The following is a 20,096-nucleotide window of genomic DNA, read 5'->3' as shown; positions in this document are numbered from 1 at the left end:
TTAGTTGATCCTTAGTCATTTCCACATTCATTGCTGGATCATATATATAGATTAACAGAAATTTTAGGTTCCTATAATAAACCAAAACTTCGAAACTTAAATTCAATAAAGTGAAGAAGGAAAAAAAACTGCTAACAAATTCTGCAGTTTTAGAAAAAATATTGATCCGAACTTTACATGTTCAATTTAATTAAAAACACAATAACAGTAAAATTACGTTGGACTTAAGAAAACTTTGGTTAGTATTTAACCCAAACACATCAGTTTTGGAAAGACATAAGAAAAACATGAATTGGAAATAAATAGGAAGTAAAGAGGGTTGAAATATTTTGATTAGCCTAATCTTACAAAATATTAAACCATAACATAAATTTCTAAACTGGATGAGTGAATGACATTCAATATACAACCTCATATAGGTTATACTGGATAACTAACACCCTCAAATTTCACGACCTTTAAACTATTCCAATGGAACTCTTGAAGTAGGAGGCCTAAATTACTCCCAGTTTACTGCTAAATTTGGACAGCACTTGGACAAAACCTGCAAATATAACATACTTTTACATCACTATGTTTTCAAGGAAATACCATTAAACTTATATTACTGAATTTTAAACTACTGCAACTGAACTCATGAAAATATTACAGGAATTCTCTTCACTGAGTTGCCTATCATGAATGTTAAGGGACAAAGTTGATTAGCACGTTTTCAAGGGAATACCATAAAACTTATATCACTCAATTTTAAACTATTGCAAGTGAACTCATGAAAATATTATAGAAATTGTCTTCATTGAGTTGCCTAATTGACATGTATGAGACCTGATTATAAAGGGCACAATACTATCAGATCAATTCCATGAAAAGAAATGCTACTTGGCAAGAAATAAAATTAACACATTAGACTTCAATTAGAAGTTCCCCAGACTACTAACTTAAACATAAAAAATGATAAAGAGAGTGTACCTATTCTTAAACACCTCTGCTTCAGTTATATTAGGGTTCACAAAAAGCCTAGCTAGTAGTATCAATGACGTTTTGAATCGACACTTTCTCTGTGACATACGAATCTAATCAACATCATAGATAGGAAAAAAAAAACCCACAAACAAACAGCAATAAACCTACCCCTAAAAAGCTTCACTTTAGCAAATTGCACAACCACCACCGGCAAGCCAACAGAACTTTTTCCCATCATTTTCTTCAAAACCTCAACATAATCACCAAAAGAGGGCACACTCAATCTTGCCACTGAAAAAGAAATATTTTCAATCAGTCATTACAACAAAAATGAAATTTAGATCAAAACACAAGAATTTTTCAAAAGCTTCCTAAAAATTTATCAAACCTATGGTCAGTTAGCTCAACCAAAATCATTTTTGTTATCTTCCCATCCCTTATGTACTCCTTTTCAGCAGACCTTCCAGTCATCAAACCAATTACATTTAACATGAAAAAAATAAAAACAGTCATCATGACAATGTACCCGAATCAACCAAAACATTATCACACATTCAAAGAAATTACTAACCAACCAGATGCTCATAGTCATGAGTATGAGCCAGCACATCACCAAAATCTGTCAAGGTTAACCATATTCACACATCCCTGAATTTGGGGAAACCTTAACTTTCATCCTAATCTGGAGAAATATTTTGTATGGATGCAGGGTTGTTCGATAAAAGCCAGTTGTAGGAGAAACAGACAAAAACAAAAATTCATATACACCACCTTCTTCAATCTTTGATTCAAACATGTACAATATAAATTGAAGAGTTTTATCCCATCAAAAATATCATACACCATAAATAAAAGAAATACTTAATCAAAATTAACATTCATTCATCAAATTTCAGTCATCTACATACCTTTTCGACCAGAACCATTTCAATAGAATTTGTTTCAGACGGATTCAAGAACCCAGGCACCTTCCACATGCGAATCACACGAACCTTGATACGCCATTCTTCTCTTCCAGGCAAAATTGAACCCAAAGCATCAAACTTGGTATTTTCATTCCCTATTTTCTCCATCAGTAAGGTTAAATACGATTTAGGTATGAAAGATTGGAAGCAAACTAAACCCAGCCTCTATGCCAATTTATAGAAGGAGCTATGATTAAAATATTCGTGAAATTTTTCAAAATTCAAAATTCATTCACTTTCCCTAAATTCTAGGAGGGAAAATAGTTGTAATCCAATGGATAGCGTGAAGAAGATAGGGGAAGAAAATAGCTGCACTGACACCGCATCTGACACCGCCGGTTTGACAAAAAAAAAAGGTCAGACCTGCAAAGCTGCAAAAAAATAAAAATATCACGTAAATAATTATCATACACCAAAAAGTTCAAAAACTACCGATACACCAGATTTTGAATTCTACAGTAATTTTTTAAAGACTCTTGTTGTCAAGATTATTGATTGATTGATAATTTGAAAACCAACATAGTCACTCAACTACCAGTAATCTCCACAGCTACACAATCCCTTTTTGAAATGATGAAAACGCTTGTTGTCCCTTACAATAATTTCCCTTTTATCAACCTTGGATACTAACTTAATAGCATTGTGACAGTCTACACAAATGCGTAGATTTTTGCAAACCCTCAATGTGGTGCCTTTAGCAGTATTTAATAAACCAAAACAAATTGCAAGCTTCTCACTATGGCTCCTAAGTATCTTAACCTTTTCCTCTTCTTCTAGTTCATGAAGCACACAACTTGTGTCGGGTTTATATCCAATCTTGTTTATTTTCTTCTCCAATCTAATCCAAGTCTGCTGAATTTTCTTTGATTCCAAAAGATATCCATCACCAACAAGAAATCTATAAACCTTTCCTCCAATTTCAATCCAACTGCAACCTGCATCTTTCTGAAGCCCAATATCCTTCATCCTCTGCCTTACTTCTCTCACCTTATCCCATTTTCCTAATCCAGCATACAAGTTTGATACCAATACATAATTCTCAGCTTTGTTTGGTCCCAATTTTAATAACTTTTTAGCAACTTCCTCTCCAATATCTAAATCCCCATAAATTCTGCACGAACTGAGCAACGAACTCCATATCCCGGAATCTGGTTCGTCTGGTATATCATTCACAAGCTTCATAGCTTCGTTCAATCGTCCTGCGCGACCAAGCATATCAACCACACATGCATAATGCTCTAATTTTGGCTTTATACCAAACAAACTCTGCATCTGACCAAGATACTCTAATCCTGCTGTCAATAAACCTGCATGGTTACAAGCCATTAACAATCCTATAAACGTGATAGAATCTGGTCTGCAGCCAGAATTTTGCATTGATTTAAACAGCTCTATAGCCTTCAGTCCATGTCCATGAATTCCATATCCTGTAATTAAAACATTCCATGATGCTTCGTCTTTCTGGTATACGCTGTTAAATATGTTCTGTGATTGTTCCATGCATCCACATTTTGCATACATGTCTATCAATGAACAAGTAACAAAGCTGTCCTCTGTGAGATGAGCTTTCGTTGCAAAGCAGTGAAGTTCTTTTCCTAGTCGCAGCGCCGACACCTGCGAACAAGCCCCTAGAGCGCCTATTACGGAAATCTCATCAGGCTGATTTTTACTTGAAAGCATTTGACGAAAGATATCAAGGGCGTCACAAGGAAGCTCGTTTTGTGAAAAGCCATTAATCATAGTATTCCAGCACACCAAACTTTTCTCTTCCATATTATCAAAAAACAATTTTGCCGGTAACATATTCCCACATTGAACATAAAGCGACACTAATGATATCCCAATGAATTCATCCAATTCCAAACTATTACGCAACATAAAACCATGAATCTCTTTCCCATAGGGTAGGGATTTCAGGCGAGCACAAGCCGAGAGAAGGCTACCTATTGTAAACCAATCAAAATCCAAGCCAGAATCTCTCATCAAAAGGTAAAAATCCAAAGCCTTTCTGGGAAAACCATTCTGAGCATGACCGCCAATTATTGCATTCCAAGAACTTACTGATTTCGACTCCATATCACAGAACACACCCTCAGCATAATCCAGTGAACCACACTTAGCATATCCAGCAACAAAAGCATTGGCAACCAATTCATCATTCTGAAGGAATCCATGCCTTAAAGCATAACCATGAATCTCCTTCAATTTCAAAAACTGTATCTCCTCCGCACAAACTGGCAAAACATTCAACAGTGTCACCTCATTCGCCTTAAACTTCTCTTCCATCTGCATCTTCCTTAGCAACTCAAACGTTCCGCGAAAATCTCCTTCCTTAGAGTATCCCCCAATCATAGAATTCCAAGAAACAACATTCTTCTCCTGATTAATATCAAACAAAACCTGCGCTTCACACAAGTAACCACATTTTGAATACATATCAATGAGGGAATTATTCACCTTCAATTCCCCAAAAAGGCCAAGTTTCAAAGCTAATCCATGAAACACCATCCCTAATTTCACTTCACCTTGAGCAGCACACATAGGTATCGCTGTCACCATTGTAGCAACATCAGGAACCAAACCTTCTTCACCATGTAACAGCCCCTTAAATAAACAAAAACCATCTTCAAATACACCATTCTCCGAATAAGCATACATAATCGAGTTCCACGAAACCAAGTTTCTGTCAGGCATTTTCTCAAACACCTTAACAGCACTCTCCACAAACCCATACTTCCCATACATAGCAATCAACGCATTCCCAACAAACACATCAGAGAAAAGCTTCGTCTTCAACGCAAACGCATGAACTGCTTCACCAAGTTTAACATCAGAGAGCCCCGCACACGCCTTAATAACGCACGGTAACGTGAAATTATCCGGCGAAAACTCAGCCAAAGAAATTAACTCCACAAACATAAAAACCGCGTCGTAGAAAAGCGCGTTCTTGGAATAACAACTGAGAAGCGCGTTCCAGAGGAAGAGATTCTTTTTCAAGGAAGAATTAAAGACGAAACGGGAATCATTAGGAGAGCCACAGTTGGAGTACATAGTAACAATGCGAGTGATGAGAACGACGTCGTTTTTGAAACGAGGCGAAGAGGAAACAAAGTCGTGAATTTTTCTTCCAACTTGGATGTTTTTGTTGCGTCCACATGCTTGTAGTAAGATACCAATGAGTTCTTCTGGTTTAAGATTAGAAGAGGAAACGACGTCGTTCAGATTTGATTGAAGGAAGTTAAAGGCTTCGTTGAGGTTTCCGGCGTTGCATAGGTTGTGAAAATGTTGGAGAGGATAAGGTTGTTTGGGTTCATTTTGTTGTGTTGAGATTGTGGGAGAAGATAAGAGGGATGATTTTGGAGTTGTAAATGAATGAAAAGGGTTTTTATTTTTGTTGTTGTTGTTGAAGTTTGGACTCGAAATAGTTTTGTAGTGACGAGTAAGGTTATGGTGGTGGTGGTGGTGGTGGTGGTGGTGGTTAAATGAGATGGAAATAGGATGAGAAGCCACAGAATACATTGCTTGACTTCAGTTGACTTTCAGTTATTACAACAGAATCTAAACTAAACGCTCGTCAATTCATCATGGAAAGGCTGTGTTGTCATTGAAGCCATTTTTATCGAGACTTAATTAGTTTATTGGTCCCTTAAAGATATTTTAGGTTTTATAATGGTTCCTTAAAGAAAAAAAGGTCTGGATTGGTCCCTTAAAGAAAAAAGGTCCGGATTGGTCCCTTAAAGACATATATGTTTGCCATATTGGTCATTTCCGTTAAATTTTAACTCCAAATATAACAAAAAATTTCAATGGTTAAAATTTTAAAAATTAATAAGGTTTTTGGTGGACCACTTACACTTAATGACATCCACAATTCAGTGTACTAAAACTAACATTTTTTGTAAAAAATTGACGGAAACGACCAATTGAGAAACAGATGTGTCTTTAAGGGACCAATCCTGACCTTTTTTTCTTTAAGGGACCATTGTGAAACCTAAAATATCTTTAAGGGACCAAAATACTAATTAAGCCTTTTATTAAATTAGTCTATAGTGGCTAAAATTTTACTCCCTCCGTCCCAAATTGAATAAGTCAGTTGACTGGACACGTATGTCAATGCATAACTTTGACGATTAATATCTTTAATTATATAATAGTAAAAATTATAAAAAAAAGTTGATATTTTGAAAATATTCATCGAGACGAATCCAACAACATCTTATAGCTAATATTTATTTTTACTTATTAGTTGGAAAATATGGTCAAAACAATATGTGTGAATAATGTATAACAGTCAACTGACTCATTCAATTTGAGACGGAGGGAGTATTTTTTAAGAAGAATAATTGGAATGTTCGGGGTTTTTTTTTTATGTGCAACAACCAATGAGAGTTGGTCGATAACATGTATATCATGAATTCCGCATAATGTAGCGTATCAACATGGGACTATTGTGGATATGATGTTTGAAATGTGCAGAAATGAGGATAGTGTGACGGTAGGAAGAATAGCATCGTTATTTTGGTGCATTTGACATAACCGTAATGACAAAATCTAGAATGATGGTGTTCAGTTACCGAGCCAAGTTCGAAGAATGATGTTCAGTATATGGAATGAGTGGTTCACTATCCACTAGCTGGTGCAGCGTTACAGTGTTGCTCCTGTTGCATATTATGGGTCGGTTCGGTGGAAAAAAACCATGAGCGAGATGAATAAAATGTAATGTTGATGTTCCGTTTGTTGTTGGTTCCGGTGTGGATATACTATGTCCAGGAACACTGTGCATACTGTGTGATTGACGCATGCGGGGATTTCTAACATGTTTATGTAGAGCATTCCTTTAATTGCCTCGAAAGGGGACATTTGCTATGTGCCTGTTTGGTTAGACGTTTGCAACACATGGATGTGTGTTTGCAAGCCTTCACCGTAATTTCTTAGTTTTGCAACATATTTGATTCACTTTTCCCAAATCGATTATGTCTTCCAAACTCAATTCTATGAGAAGCTCCAATTTCTAGCTTTTGCGTTGAGCCCAAAATCAATTCTTCTTTACTGATGGTTGGTAGTTGGTATGCTCATTTTTCTTCCATTTCTGCCCTCACCTCCATCTCTCTTATTTCCCTTAGATCTATCTCATTTTACTCTCCAATTTCCTACAAACTACTTTCCTAGAATGTGTTGTGAAGAAGAGAGAAATGGTTGGGTGGAATTCAAGTGTGGTGGTGTTCCGAAGAAGAGAGAATAGGTGGGGTTGTAGGTTGAATTTTAGATGGCTTTTGGTGATTTTGTTGCATTCTGGGTTTGTGAACTTTTGAAGATGATGGGATTTCCAGTTTTTATTTTATGTCATTTATACATAATTAATTTATTTATAGTTATTTTTTATGGAAAATTATTTATAGTTTTTAATATTAAAATGCACTGTCAACATATTTAATCCAGACAATATCTGTCATGTAAGCACAAATTAACCAAATCAGTTTAAAATTCAGTTCATAGACTTTTTTAAATGTTTTTGTTTTTGGTAAGGACTCTTTTAGTTTAATGTTTGTAAACCTTAATTTTTGCTCTAATAATTCTACATATCTTACAATATACAACAATTTCTCATCTGTTATCCCTCGGGCAAACTAAAAATAATGAAAAATACAAGGAAAACTATAGAAACAAAATGGGATAAAATGCTTGCAATGAATTATAAAAAAAACTACAGGGTACTAATATAGTCTTTTATAATTGACAAAATGGAGTTAGCGTTAGGATAACCTTCCACTGAACGAAATATGATTCCATCCATCCTGGCTTGAACTCCATCAGAAAATGTCAACCCCTGTAGCAGCTCCTTCAACATGTTTACGACTCCAGTTAGGGAACTCACTCCGTTAAATAAAACTCCAGGTAGAGAGGAACTTGATGCGGATATCTCCACAACAGTAACCTGCAATGGCTCAAGCAAAATCACAATTTTTTACAACTGTACCCCAAAAATACAACATTCATATTGGTAGAATAAATGTGATCTGAAACCAACCTGTTGGTCTTGAGGTATGTTGGCCTTCAATTTTGCTATGGCAATAGCTCGAGAAAGACCACCAATAGCATCAACCAAGCCATGTGATGCCGCATCTTTACCAATCCAAACCCTCCCCTGTGCTACCTCCTCCATCTTTTCCACCTAGATACATAATTGTAGTTGTAACATACATCTATAAGAAAGAATGAACAAAAAGCACATGAATAATACGCTTAATAAATATAGAACATACAGTCATTGATCTGGATAAAGCTGCCTTGTCTCGAAATCCTTTATAAGAACTCTGTGCGGATTTTGCAAATAGCTCTGCTTCATCTGGTCTATACAAAAATATGAAATAAAAATGCTCATATTTGTTTGCTTTGGAAGTAAATATGTATGAATAGCTATCCAACACAAATACATTGTAAATCTGTCAGTTGAAGTTTTTGAAAAATATAAATGGCAGGAAGAACCCTTGGCCTCCCTATGATGATAGTGTAAATCATAGAGGGTAAAAGACAGTAAGTTTGTTTATTTTTTCAGTGAATTTTCATTGCTACAATCCTGTGAAGCCCATATACTCCAAAATTGCTCAAGTATCGTGTTAGATACCGTATCCGACATCGATACATGTCTGATACTTCCCGATACATATCGGGGAAGTATCCTGTGATTAAATTTTATTTTGTTAATATAAAAATACCAGATATGTTTGTGATACTGCTATGTGAAGCAGGATACGGCTAAGGCTAAGTGTAGCAGATACAGAGGGGATCCATATCTTATCAGTGTCGTATCAAGTATCTAGGCTTCATAGCTACAATCTGATTTCATATATGATGGAGTTTTTAGGGGATACCTAACACCTTGATCCCTTTTCTTTGGAGATCAGTAAAAGGAAACCAAACAATTGCTACAATTACTAACTACGTATGTGGTCCCATGCCAGTTTTAATCCAATCCATTACAGTGAACTTCACTAAGTAACGTTACTAATAGGTAATAAATAACTGGAGAGAATAATTAGGAATATGTATGCTTTTCATAAGAGGTGTAAATGTGTTGAGCTATTCGTGAACTATCTAAGGTTGACACGCTAAATGTTTGTTCAATCTTGTATTTTAAGTAAATAAACAAGCCTAAGCTTAAGATTGTGTTCAATTAATAAAATGTGTCCAAATCAAATTAGAAAGTATTCAACTTGTAAGCCCGAGATTTTAGTACTATTTATTCATGTTTTTAACTAGAAATTTATTCGTGTTTTTCAGTTGTAATCCCCAAGATTTTAATTTATAATAATAAGAGCTAAGGAATCATCTACCATCAGCATATTTTTGTAGGGCTAGAGACCAGTTAGAATGTAAATGTAACGGTTATGCACTTTCCTCTCAAAGAGAGTTCCCGATAGTTGAGATAACAAATAAAATTATTACCTAAAAGAACGCTGGTCAGCAGCCATGACCTCAGCATATCTTCCCCTTGATATAATTTCTTTATTAAAGCCAATTTTCTCATACAGTTTCCCAAGGTTAAACTTTCCTGCAAAAAGTTGTTATCTCATAAATTAACAAATTATGAAGATCAAAAACAAAGTATTTAGAACTGACTGTTCATGATGTTATAATGTTTTGCCTCATCATTTTAGAGGTCAAATGAATAATTAACATTCAGCTACATATCATTTGGCTGCAGTTAGTTAGTATTCAAATGGTACCATAAACTGTTATATTTTCCTAAATTAAAATAACTTAAAATTGATAAACTACTTGCTTAGTCTTCATTGCATGACCGGCCAGCAGGTAAGTGCATACAGAGATCTACCACTATAAAGAACAATTTCATCCTACATTCTTGTTTTTGAAAAAAGTACTTGGGGGCAGGCTGTCCTCTTGGTGGAAAGTAAACGGATATCAGCAGTCTGTACTTTTTAACACTTCTTTCTTTTATCGAAAATTATTTTGAATTATATAATCTAGAGCAGGTGAGATTTCAGAAGAAATATGAATAGGACCCAACAATGACTTTAAAGACTTCTTTCTTTTGTGGAAAGTAAACAGATGTTAGCAGTGCATTTGTTGTTCTTCCTCTGTCTCTGTTTTGTTGTTTCGATCCCTGATTTACAATTTCCATCCCCTATCTTTTTTTTTTGGTATTAGCTATTAACCCTCTGGTTCTCAGCGGAAGGGGGCCCCGGTAATCCAGAGTTTGGCTGCGAGGTAAGTAAAGCCTGGCCAAAAAAAAATTCCCACCAGGAATCGAACTCGGGATTTCCATCCCCTATCTTGACTATATAACTAACAGCGAATGATATCTTACGCATCTGTTTAGACACTAAAGCAATCGGAAAAGAGTCACAACAAATATGATCCAAATGTGGGAAAAGAGTCACCACCGGATTGATCGTCAGCATGAAGAGAATTCACCACCGGATTGATCGTCGACATGAAGAGAATTCATCACCGGATTGATTATCGGTGGGGAAATGAGTCACCGCCGAATTGATCTTCGGTGGGAAAAGTCACCACCGGATTGATCGTCCATGGGAAAAGAGTCACCACCGGATTGATCGTCGGTTGGAAAGAGTCACCACCGGATTGATCATTGGTGGGAAGTGAAGTTACCACAAATAGAATCTAGGTATTTGTGCACCAAAACCAAATACCAAGACCAGATCTGAAACCAGTGCACCAAGGCAATGCCTAAGAGGATGATGCACGTGGTGACGACATCTGAAACATGTCGGCCAAAATGCGCACATGAGATGGCTGTCGACGGTGATCTCATGTGTGTAGGCTGGTTTTGAGGAAGAGTTCGTAGTAATGTTTTGGTTGCTAGCCGCCAACAGCGGTAGTTAAGCAGAGACAGGTCACAAAATCAAAAGCTGCTCTGATACCATAAAGAAATTGATATTATGTACTCCCTCCGGTCTAAATATAAGCAAAAGTCAAAACGTATTTAGTCTAAATTTGAGCCAAATACATTGTGACTTTTGCTTATATTTAAGACCGGAGGGAGTATAATGGTTTGTGTGACTAGACAGAGCACATCTTTTTTATATTTATAATAGAAATAGAATCAATTACAATTAATGCTATATAATTGATACGATAAGTCAACTAGAAAATCATAACATTTGATTTCTAATTCTAATTGATTTTAACAGATTGTAACATAGAAACTGATGAGAAAAAATATTTTGAATGATCATGTGCATGAATGATTTTAATAAAAAAAAAATTGTTTCAGTTAGATTATTCATGCATGCCCTTCTATATTCACCAACTGAAACAATAAAACACTCTGATTCACCTGTGACCACTCCAATTGAACCAGTTATGGTAAGACTTTCGGCAACAATAGCATCAGTTCCCATTGCCATGTAGTATCCTCCACTTGCTGCCACATCAGACATTGAAGCAATAACTGGTTTTGAAGCAGCTAAAAGCCGAATTTCCCTCCACATCCTAAAGACCGTGATTCATGACATCAGACTATGATCAGCTAAACATGCAAAATAACCAAAATATTTAGAAAGCATTACAATTCCACCCGTGAATAGAATTGCAGATCATAAACATGCAAAAGGACCAAAATTTTACTAGGACTTACAAATCAGAGGCAAGAGCGTCACCTCCAGGACTGTCAATTCTGATAATAGCGGCCTTAAATTTTTCTGACTCTGAGGACAAAAAGAACATCCATTGTGAGCAGGAGAGAAACCATAGCACAAATAAAACATGAATTATAATTATAACTAATATTCCAAAATCCAAAGTTAGCAAGTTTCACCAACAGCACATAGACGAACACGAAACCATGATTGTGCCTCTTATATACTAAATAGGTTGTGTTGCTGTTGTTTACATATATTACATAACTGAATAAAACTAATTACTGCTAGTTGCATCCTGGAATACAAGAATGAAGAATTCTGCAAGTCATATTCATTTATTTTCTCTGGATGATGGGCCCCTCTTTGCCTGTGAGATTCAGAGATCGCATAAATGACATTCTCAGTACTTACATCTTGTTTTTTCTATAATCTACTTGTTCATGCCTTTGCCAATGTATCTCTCAACCTTGATGCCGAAGGTAATGCAATAATACTTTCATGCTTTATTAATAGTCTTGGAATATTTACATTTACATAAGAAAATAAATTACAATTCCATTTCTCTCATTAATTAGGACTAATAATAAACACAATAATCAAATAAAATAAAAATAAAGACAATATTACCCTACAAAAAAACAATATCAATGATGCATATTGCATACTCTACAAAAAAGCAATATCATTGATGCATTAATGATATCTGCTTAAAAGGGAACCCATTATATCAAATGTACCTCTCACGGTGCGAATCTGCTCAATGAACTCCTCTGCAACAATCCCTGAGCTAGAAAAACTTAACTGACTCTTAACTCGACTAATGCTCCCTGACGCCCGGATGATGGCTATCTGTTCTTTGCCACCTGATATTCCAACTGTCCATTTCCTAACACGAGAGTATTTCCTGTATTTAATCAAACCAAGACATTATCTAGAATTGTTAGTTTGTTATATTTTATTCACCAAAATAGGTATTAAATTTTTTTTACACATAAGCCACAAATATCCAGGACTAAGGCTATGAAAAAGTTTAATAGTCAATAAAACATGGTATCTATGCATTGAAGTTTCCTCCAATTTATGTAAATGTAGAGTTTTGTTTCTAAAGAATAAGAATAAAATTAATAAATAGACATATACTTTATATTTATCACAAATGGAAAGTTATAATCTGAATCAAGTATTGCAAGACAATTCCAAAAATGAAGTGGCCAGTGAACTAAGCAAAACTTTTATTGCATAGTAGAACATTACAAGGTACAAAAATGAAACAAAGCTTGAGATAGAAACTTTGACAAGATAGATGGTGAATTTAGGGGACAAAGGGTTAGATAATTTCCTGTATTAGACATTCCAAAAGCCGACTTTTATCTAGTCGAAATGAACTGCATATAACTTGGTACATTCTTAAAACCCTCTAGAAGAAATTGCTACCTGTAATCTACCGTAGGCAGTTCGTCTTCGGCTTTCACTCCAAGTCTCTCCTTCAGCATGGCAGTAACCTGCAAAACATTTAATATTTATTATTCTTTTAACTCTATTTATTTTCAATGTATTTATATCTTCATATCAATTCATTAAACATTATTAATTATTAATTAACAATGTATAAGAATACAACTTACTGAAGCAACAGTAGAGACCACAATTTAGTTAAATGAAGAAGCAATTGAAAACAATACACTCTTACCAAGCCGGACAAATACTCTTCGTTGAAATTTTTCAATCAAATATATCCACCATTTATCAATAAATGATATTTTATCTCTTAAAATCAATAAGACTATATTAATAAAAGTTGACAAATGATACATATATATAGCATATAACACTAGCAAGCACTTAGGTACCTCATCATCATATATTACATTTGATATAAGGCCCTCTTCTTTCAGCTTATCAACTTCATAAACACCTTCATTTATGAAGTTCTCAATATCTTCTCTACCCTTTCCTGTTTTTTGAATCGGCTGAAGATCAGAAGTTATTTAGTGATACAAAATTCAACTAAAATTTCAAATGCAAGAGTACCTTTGGCAGAAGAGACTTTATCCAGCCAGTTTGTATAGATGGTATCAAGCAAAGCAGTCAACATCTCACAATTTTCATCAGACATGGTCGTTCGAGCTAATTGATCTCCAACACTTTTGTACTTGCCAATCCTTTCTACCTGCGGTTCAACTCCTATTTTATCAAAAACACCTAGAAAAAAAAAAAATTGATGTCAAAAAAAGTGAAAAACACAAGCTTTAAGATTATCCATAGTCATCTCATGAGGCTTAAGAATTTAAAAGGGTTTATCAGTAATCTGGACATGCATCAGCAAACTAATATATGAGAATATTGAGACTTTTCCCAAAAATTAAAGAATGGTTTAAGACATGAGCATTGGTTTGATATTTCTGAAATTAGTATATACATCTATAATATTTTAGAAAGGTGTAAGTGCAAGACTTTAATTCAAGCATTGGTAGTAAGACATTCTGTACCAAAGCTATGTACATATTTATATGAAGTAACAGACTACCAGGTAAGTCTCTTACAAGGATCTATACATAGTATATAGAAAATTACCACACTACCAGGCATGTATCCCCTTCTATATCCGCTTTCTCCATCACAATATTAGTAAATATCCAATTAGTCCTACAAAGGTATTTGTGCCATGTCACCATTTATTAAGAACATAATCAACGCCATGTACTTTGCCGTTTTAAAGAGAAATAATTATTTGACATCATTTTAATGACCAATTTGATGGAAAAAATATTACAAGAGGATGGAACGGATGGCGTAGATTATCATTAAATTACTAAATATGACATTGTTGATAAATGTATGAACAACGAGCTGTTGTATATATCTTTCAACGCTGAACACAAATTGGTTTGGTCCGATGATCCGGTTCAACCCAAGCCATTTGGGTCCGATCTACTTTGTCTCAAAGAAAAATAGGCTCAGACCAATATTTCATTTGACACCCCAGCATTGAATTAGGAAAGCTTTGGGTCAACATTCAAGTTATCCAAACCAACCAAAATAGATATAATAAAATCTATATTCATAATTATCTACTCGTAAAAAGGCAGTGCATATATTGGGAAAATATTAATGTATATGATATATTTACATATTGTGTATTTATGTATTGCATGAACTATTTTCTTTTGACCATTGTTATCTGATTATTCCAGGATTTTGTTTTGTCTATACTTTGGGTTACCCTAGTCCCTGACCCTGCCTTCATTATATCATAGTTCATTGGGTTTCTCTGGGTATAAAGTTGAGTTCAAATCTATAGAATTGATCTAGTCTATATTAATGTTGGGTAAAAAAGTAAGTCTAACCTATCCCACAAAAACTCTAAATTACTTTTGGAATATACAATTGAAAATTTCTACACACAAAAAAGAAGGAAAATTGTAGTCGTCAAACATTAAAAAATGGAACTAAAAGAAAGATCAGCTTACCTCTGAGGAATGAGGCTTCAACACTAAATCCAAACAAAGTAAAGTAAGCACTAGGAGGGGCATATATCTCTTCACATGCACACGCAAGGTAATATTCTTTTTCTTGAAATGTAGGAACATAAGCCACAACAAATTTCCCTACAAGCATACTCAAGTATTCATGAATGTTAAAGGGATATTAATATATTATATATCATTAATCACATTATTTTCACTAAAATGTAAATCCTCAGTTACAGCACAATATCAGAAAAAGAATATTTTCTAGGAAATAAAAAAAAAAAAAAAAAAAGTGTACTCGCATATATACAGGAAATAAAAAAAGCATACTCGCGTATATAACCACATCAAATCTGCAATTGGCGTGGTGCAAATATTTAAATGGAATTTTGCATATAAAACAAACAAATAATTTATAAAAAATACTACATTAATCTATGTTATTTTGAAAATACTCATTAGTTTTCAAAATTTTATTACATCGATTTTATATATCAATTAGAAATCAATAGACCCGTGCGAATACATTGGTCTTTTGCTAGTTTTCACTAAAATGCAAATCCCCAGTTACATCTCAATATCAGAAACTAACATGCATCAGCACTCCTATAACAAGAGAAAATACATTGATCTGGGAAGGAGATTGCTAATTAAAGCCATTTTAACAGGAAAAATAAACCATATTAACTTAATTGCTCTCTTGAATGTTCTCTATACGATATATGATATAAGAGAAGTATTTCACAAGGTGTTTAAGTTTCACTGTTTATTCATGGATAATGAGTTGCAAGCCAAGTAGGGAAATTCTCCAAGAAAATCATGCAACTCCGCATTTTTATGCCGTTCAAAAAAAAAACTCCACATTTTTATGGGATGTACTAAAGCCATAGAAGTCGTCAATAATTACTACCTACATTTAAATATAACGGTTAGATAAGTTCAATGAATTTCTTGGAAAATTCGACACAGGATTATTTAACAGTAATATAAGTTTTATATAATAAGCTAAACCACAACACAACTCTAGTGTTTTTACCTGATTTTTTGAAATTCAATATGTGCCTTCGAATTTCTTCAACTTTACCCCACCCACAGTTTAAACCATCAATATTGAGATAGATCCCAGAAATGCGAGGATCGTAGGCTGCTTTCAAAAAATTCTCGCAAATCTGTGGTAGAGAAAGTCCCAAAGAGAACCTATTCTTCACTTGATCAGATATCTGAACACAACATTCAGAAATCAACAACATCAAAATAATATAATTATATACCATTTTGAAAAGGGGAGGCAAAAGAAGCTATATGTATGTTTGGGAGAGCATTTAATAAAAGCGATTTTAAACTTTATTTTAAAACACTAATTTGATTATGATTGAATGTGGGTGACCCAATGCACAAGGCCACTAGTTGGGGTCTGGAGAGAATAGATGAGAACAACCTTACCCTACAAGCAGATAGACTGTTTTTCAGGAATGTGAACTCATGACCACCAGGTCATAAGGTATCAACATTATCGTTGCACCACAGTTTGATTAGAGTTGAATGTGAAGTTATGTAATTCAATTTTAGATGTTTGTATAAATTTTCCACATAACATAAAATCTACCTTTTATCAATCCTAGTTAACTCAACAATAACATAACATATGACATAAGTTAAAAAAGATTCCAATTCAATGTGAAAAGAAAACCACGAAAACTTATTTGGACTTATATTATCACAAGTGTTTGAGAGACCTTATAAAAATAATAACTTTTGACAAATTTATAAGTTGTTTTAGCTTATTTCAGAAAATCTTATATCTTGACTTATATTGCTCATATAAAAACAATTTAATCACATTCCCACTTTGATCCGCTCTTATATCCTAACTTATATTGTTCCACTCTATTCAACTCATCAGCTCCCTCGTTTTAAAATATATACAGCGTCAGTGTAAAAAAAATTACACATGAATCTAATTATGTCATTTTATTATATTAATTCCTAAATCATCTCTATGTACTAAAATGTGATTATATGATTGTGTATAACTTTTTTCTACCGATTGTGCATAACAATTAAACTCAAACACTTATTCAACCAGCTTTAACTAAGCTAGTTAGGCCTTGTTTAGATTTGCTTATTTGAACTTATCAAATGTGATAAGTTTTGTGAGACAATTTGAGAAAACTTATGAAAACCACTTATGATAATTTTGATAAGTTTTTTTCAGCTCATTTTCACAAGTTCTTCAATATAGCTTATGAACAGAGCTCATAGCATATATAAAAACAACTTATCTTTATTTTATCTTTTGCAATAAAAATAGATTATATAAGTTCATACATAAGCGGTTATTATGATAAACAATCGCTTATGCTTTAAGTTGCAAATAAGTTGTTTATCCGAACATACCCTTGTTATTTACCAAAACATATCCTAAATGGTACTACTCTGAACTTAACCATAAGAAAGGCGATAATCTCAAAGGATAGAAGGAAACCTCGCCACGAAGCTTCATTGTAAGGACACTGCCTTTACGAACACGTTCCCATGGAAACGCAAACAACATCTTAACCTGAACAAGAAATTTCCTCCATCCAGTAATAGGTTTAAATTCGAACTCACCACTAGGATAATCCTCATCAGCGATTCTAATTTTTTCACTTTCCTTTTCTTCTTCAATTTTGGAGTCGGAGGAAGAATCGAAAGCGCGAGGGGAAATGCATCTTCTTGTACGCGTTTGGGGAAAAGAAGAAAAAGAGAATCGAGGGTGAAATTGAAGTGAGAAAGTAGAAGAATAAGAAGAAGAAGATGATGATGATGATTGTGATAAAGTGTTGCGTCGGTAAACTGAGCCGAGGTGAGGAGGTGTGGGTAGAAGTAGCGTCGACATTTTTCTGCGTGTTTATCGAACGCTAATAAGTGAGAAGTTGGTGAATGTGAATGAACTGAAAAGGAAGAAGAAGGGAAGTGATAACATGACAGGGAGGAAGAAGAAGAAGGTCTAATTTCTTACACGTCGTCGTTTATGTCAACCGGACATTTTTTATTTTTTAAATTAAAAGTTTTAATTCTATTAGTTCATTCGGTCCTTTTTATAAATTAAAGTTTTGATATATGAAACTCAGAAATGGACTGAGTGAAGTTGATTTTTCTATGTAGTTGTTTTATGGTTGTTTGATCATGATTGAACGGTTTAAACAAATGCAGTAAAAAAATACAGTTGTAAATTACGACCGACCGATCTTGATCGGATGGTTATAAATGGCTGACTGCACGGAAAAGGGGGAATTCATGGAATCCATGTCCATGAAACTCCGATACTCCAAAAATGACGAAGTATCTTGTCCCACATGTATCCGATACTGATATGTTTCTCGTATTCGAGCTTCTGATCCTATTAATTCATTTCGTCCTTTTTATATGAGACCCAATTAATTTTATTTTTAATTTTTATAATTGAGACCCAATTTATTTTATAATTAATTAAATAACTAATGTATATTATTCATATCATAGAAAATGAACTCTCTTTTATAAAAAAGATCAAAGAGAGTATCACATAAAAAGGACGATAAAGAGTATCACTCACGATTTCTTTTTTCCAATTATCCCTATGATAAAAAACAACATTCTATTTGCGAATGATTATTTCTTGTTTTGCGAGGCAAGTGTAGTAGAGGTAAATTACCTTATGAACATTGTTTACATACTTATGAACTATCCTCTGGTCAGGAAATAAAATTGGCAAGGTCCAAAGTATTTTTTAGTTGCACACATATGTATCTTCTTATTTATATCTATATATTATTAAAAAAAATACGGTCAAAACAAGATAAGTGACTATATATTATACACATATATGAGTATAATAATTTATCTTGTTTTGATTGTATTTTTTTAATAATATATAGATGTAAATATTAACATATAAAATATTGTTTAATTTGTTTTAATGAATATTTTCAAAATATTAAGTTTTTATAATTTTTACAAATAGACAGTTAAATATATTAGTGATCAAAATTGTGAATTGGTATACATGCAGTAGTTAAACTAGGTCTTATATTTAGGAATAGAGTGAGTAATATATACTTTATTTATTAGCCCAATAAGATATAATATAATTGATGCACAATTATTGACAATTGCGAATGCATCAGGATGTTAACTAGTTTGTTCTAATTTTTTTTTTTTTGCTTTTACCACCAGTTTAATCTGGTTCGGGGTCAGGTCTGGTATCAAGTGGTTCCAGCCCCCTCCCGATCACAGTTTCAGAGGATCGAACTATGGTCCTTGATGGATAATTTCGCAAGTGCACGAAAACCACGTAGTAGTAAAAATATCGATCCACAGGGATTGTGTGATCAAACTAGTCGAATTGTGTTCATAGACATTTTACAGAAAATACACATAAATTGGGGGTATGTTGAGTAATGAATTGCTAGAAAACGTGCTTTGATCTAAAGGAAAAGCGAGGTAGAATCATCGGAATCATCTAGTCTATAGCTAAACCACATGCAATCTACTATGTCGTAGGAATTTACTCAAGTGTTCACAACTAGATCGACAAATTAGTGAATCGCAATCTCTTGTCAAAATCCACTCTATTCGTTGTCGATACTCCCCCGATCTCTCGGGCGGAAGCTACCTACAACGAATGATATTAACGCGCGTCAATCGTTCGCTACACTCTATGCCTCAATCTCTCGACCGGAGACACTCAAGTGCTCAATACAATTCAGTTCAGACATTAAATCAATACTCTCGCACGTGACTTAACTCAAAATCATTATAACACTAATGCAGGATTATAAAGCATTAAAATCAGATTGTATTGAATGAACACTATAGAGAGAGTAAATTCTTACAACATTTGCAGATTACATTAAGCTGAACTACATCCTAAACTATCCTAGATCCTACCTCCAAAGGAGTTTAGCTCCTCATCGTTCTTCGTTCGCTTCCTCGCTTCATCGCCATGGCTTGTGGATCCATGCTCTCGATGTGCTTGGAGCTATCCTCTGGAGTCTTGAATCGCGATCTTGAAGTCCCAAAACCAGAATGTAGATCAATTTTGCAGAATT

At 34.2% G+C, this 20,096-nt stretch overlaps 2 protein-coding genes across 9 annotated transcripts; both read right to left on the bottom strand.

The window, feature by feature from the left end:
* Positions 1-299: 299 nt before the first annotated feature.
* Positions 300-5,510, bottom strand: LOC123913482 (pentatricopeptide repeat-containing protein At1g18485). Of its 8 annotated transcripts, none has more exons than XM_045964242.1 (6): positions 1,872-5,510; positions 1,535-1,744; positions 1,352-1,423; positions 1,132-1,254; positions 970-1,058; positions 300-544 (listed from the first exon to the last, which is right to left on the bottom strand). In XM_045964242.1, the coding sequence occupies exon 1, from the start codon at positions 5,445-5,447 to the stop codon at positions 2,460-2,462; it is 2,988 nt and encodes a 995-aa protein (XP_045820198.1). In that variant the 5' UTR covers positions 5,448-5,510; the 3' UTR covers positions 300-544; positions 970-1,058; positions 1,132-1,254; positions 1,352-1,423; positions 1,535-1,744; positions 1,872-2,459. The 8 variants fall into 8 exon arrangements, with proteins under 8 accessions (XP_045820198.1, XP_045820199.1, XP_045820197.1 ...); XM_045964243.1 differs by having other exon boundaries at positions 1,535-1,645; XM_045964241.1 differs by having other exon boundaries at positions 1,535-5,510.
* A 1,949-nt stretch (positions 5,511-7,459) lies between these two features.
* LOC123913481 (serine protease SPPA, chloroplastic-like) lies at positions 7,460-18,078 on the bottom strand. Its single transcript, XM_045964237.1, has 13 exons — positions 17,510-18,078; positions 16,061-16,244; positions 15,025-15,162; positions 13,586-13,756; positions 13,405-13,508; positions 12,989-13,056; positions 12,292-12,458; positions 11,551-11,620; positions 11,251-11,405; positions 9,375-9,480; positions 8,192-8,279; positions 7,957-8,100; positions 7,460-7,863 (listed from the first exon to the last, which is right to left on the bottom strand). Exons 1-13 carry the CDS (start codon positions 17,900-17,902, stop codon positions 7,633-7,635), a joined length of 2,019 nt encoding a protein of 672 aa, XP_045820193.1. The 5' UTR covers positions 17,903-18,078; the 3' UTR covers positions 7,460-7,632.
* Between the last annotated feature and the right edge of the window lie 2,018 nt (positions 18,079-20,096).

Source organism: Trifolium pratense, linkage group LG3 (assembly GCF_020283565.1).
Source record: "Trifolium pratense cultivar HEN17-A07 linkage group LG3, ARS_RC_1.1, whole genome shotgun sequence".
Classification (NCBI taxonomy): Eukaryota; Viridiplantae; Streptophyta; class Magnoliopsida; order Fabales; family Fabaceae; genus Trifolium; species Trifolium pratense.
Note: the sequence above shows the minus strand (reverse complement) of the source record. Positions and strands in the feature narration are given on the sequence as shown.

What these genes read in the sequence shown, in the direction of transcription:
- LOC123913482 (XM_045964238.1), bottom strand. Translation starts at nt 5,447, where the DNA reads ATGTATTCTGTGGCTTCTCATCCTATTTCCATCTCATTTAACCACCAC.
- LOC123913481 (XM_045964237.1), bottom strand. Translation starts at nt 17,902, where the DNA reads ATGTCGACGCTACTTCTACCCACACCTCCTCACCTCGGCTCAGTTTAC. An exon ending in ATTGAATTTCAAAAAATCAG is followed by an intron (nt 15,163 to 16,060) that starts GTAAAAACACTA and finishes GTATGCTTGTAG; the next exon opens with GGAAATTTGTTGTGGCTTAT. An exon ending in CTTTATCCAGATCAATGACT is followed by an intron (nt 8,101 to 8,191) that starts GTATGTTCTATA and finishes TTATGTATCTAG; the next exon opens with GTGGAAAAGATGGAGGAGGT.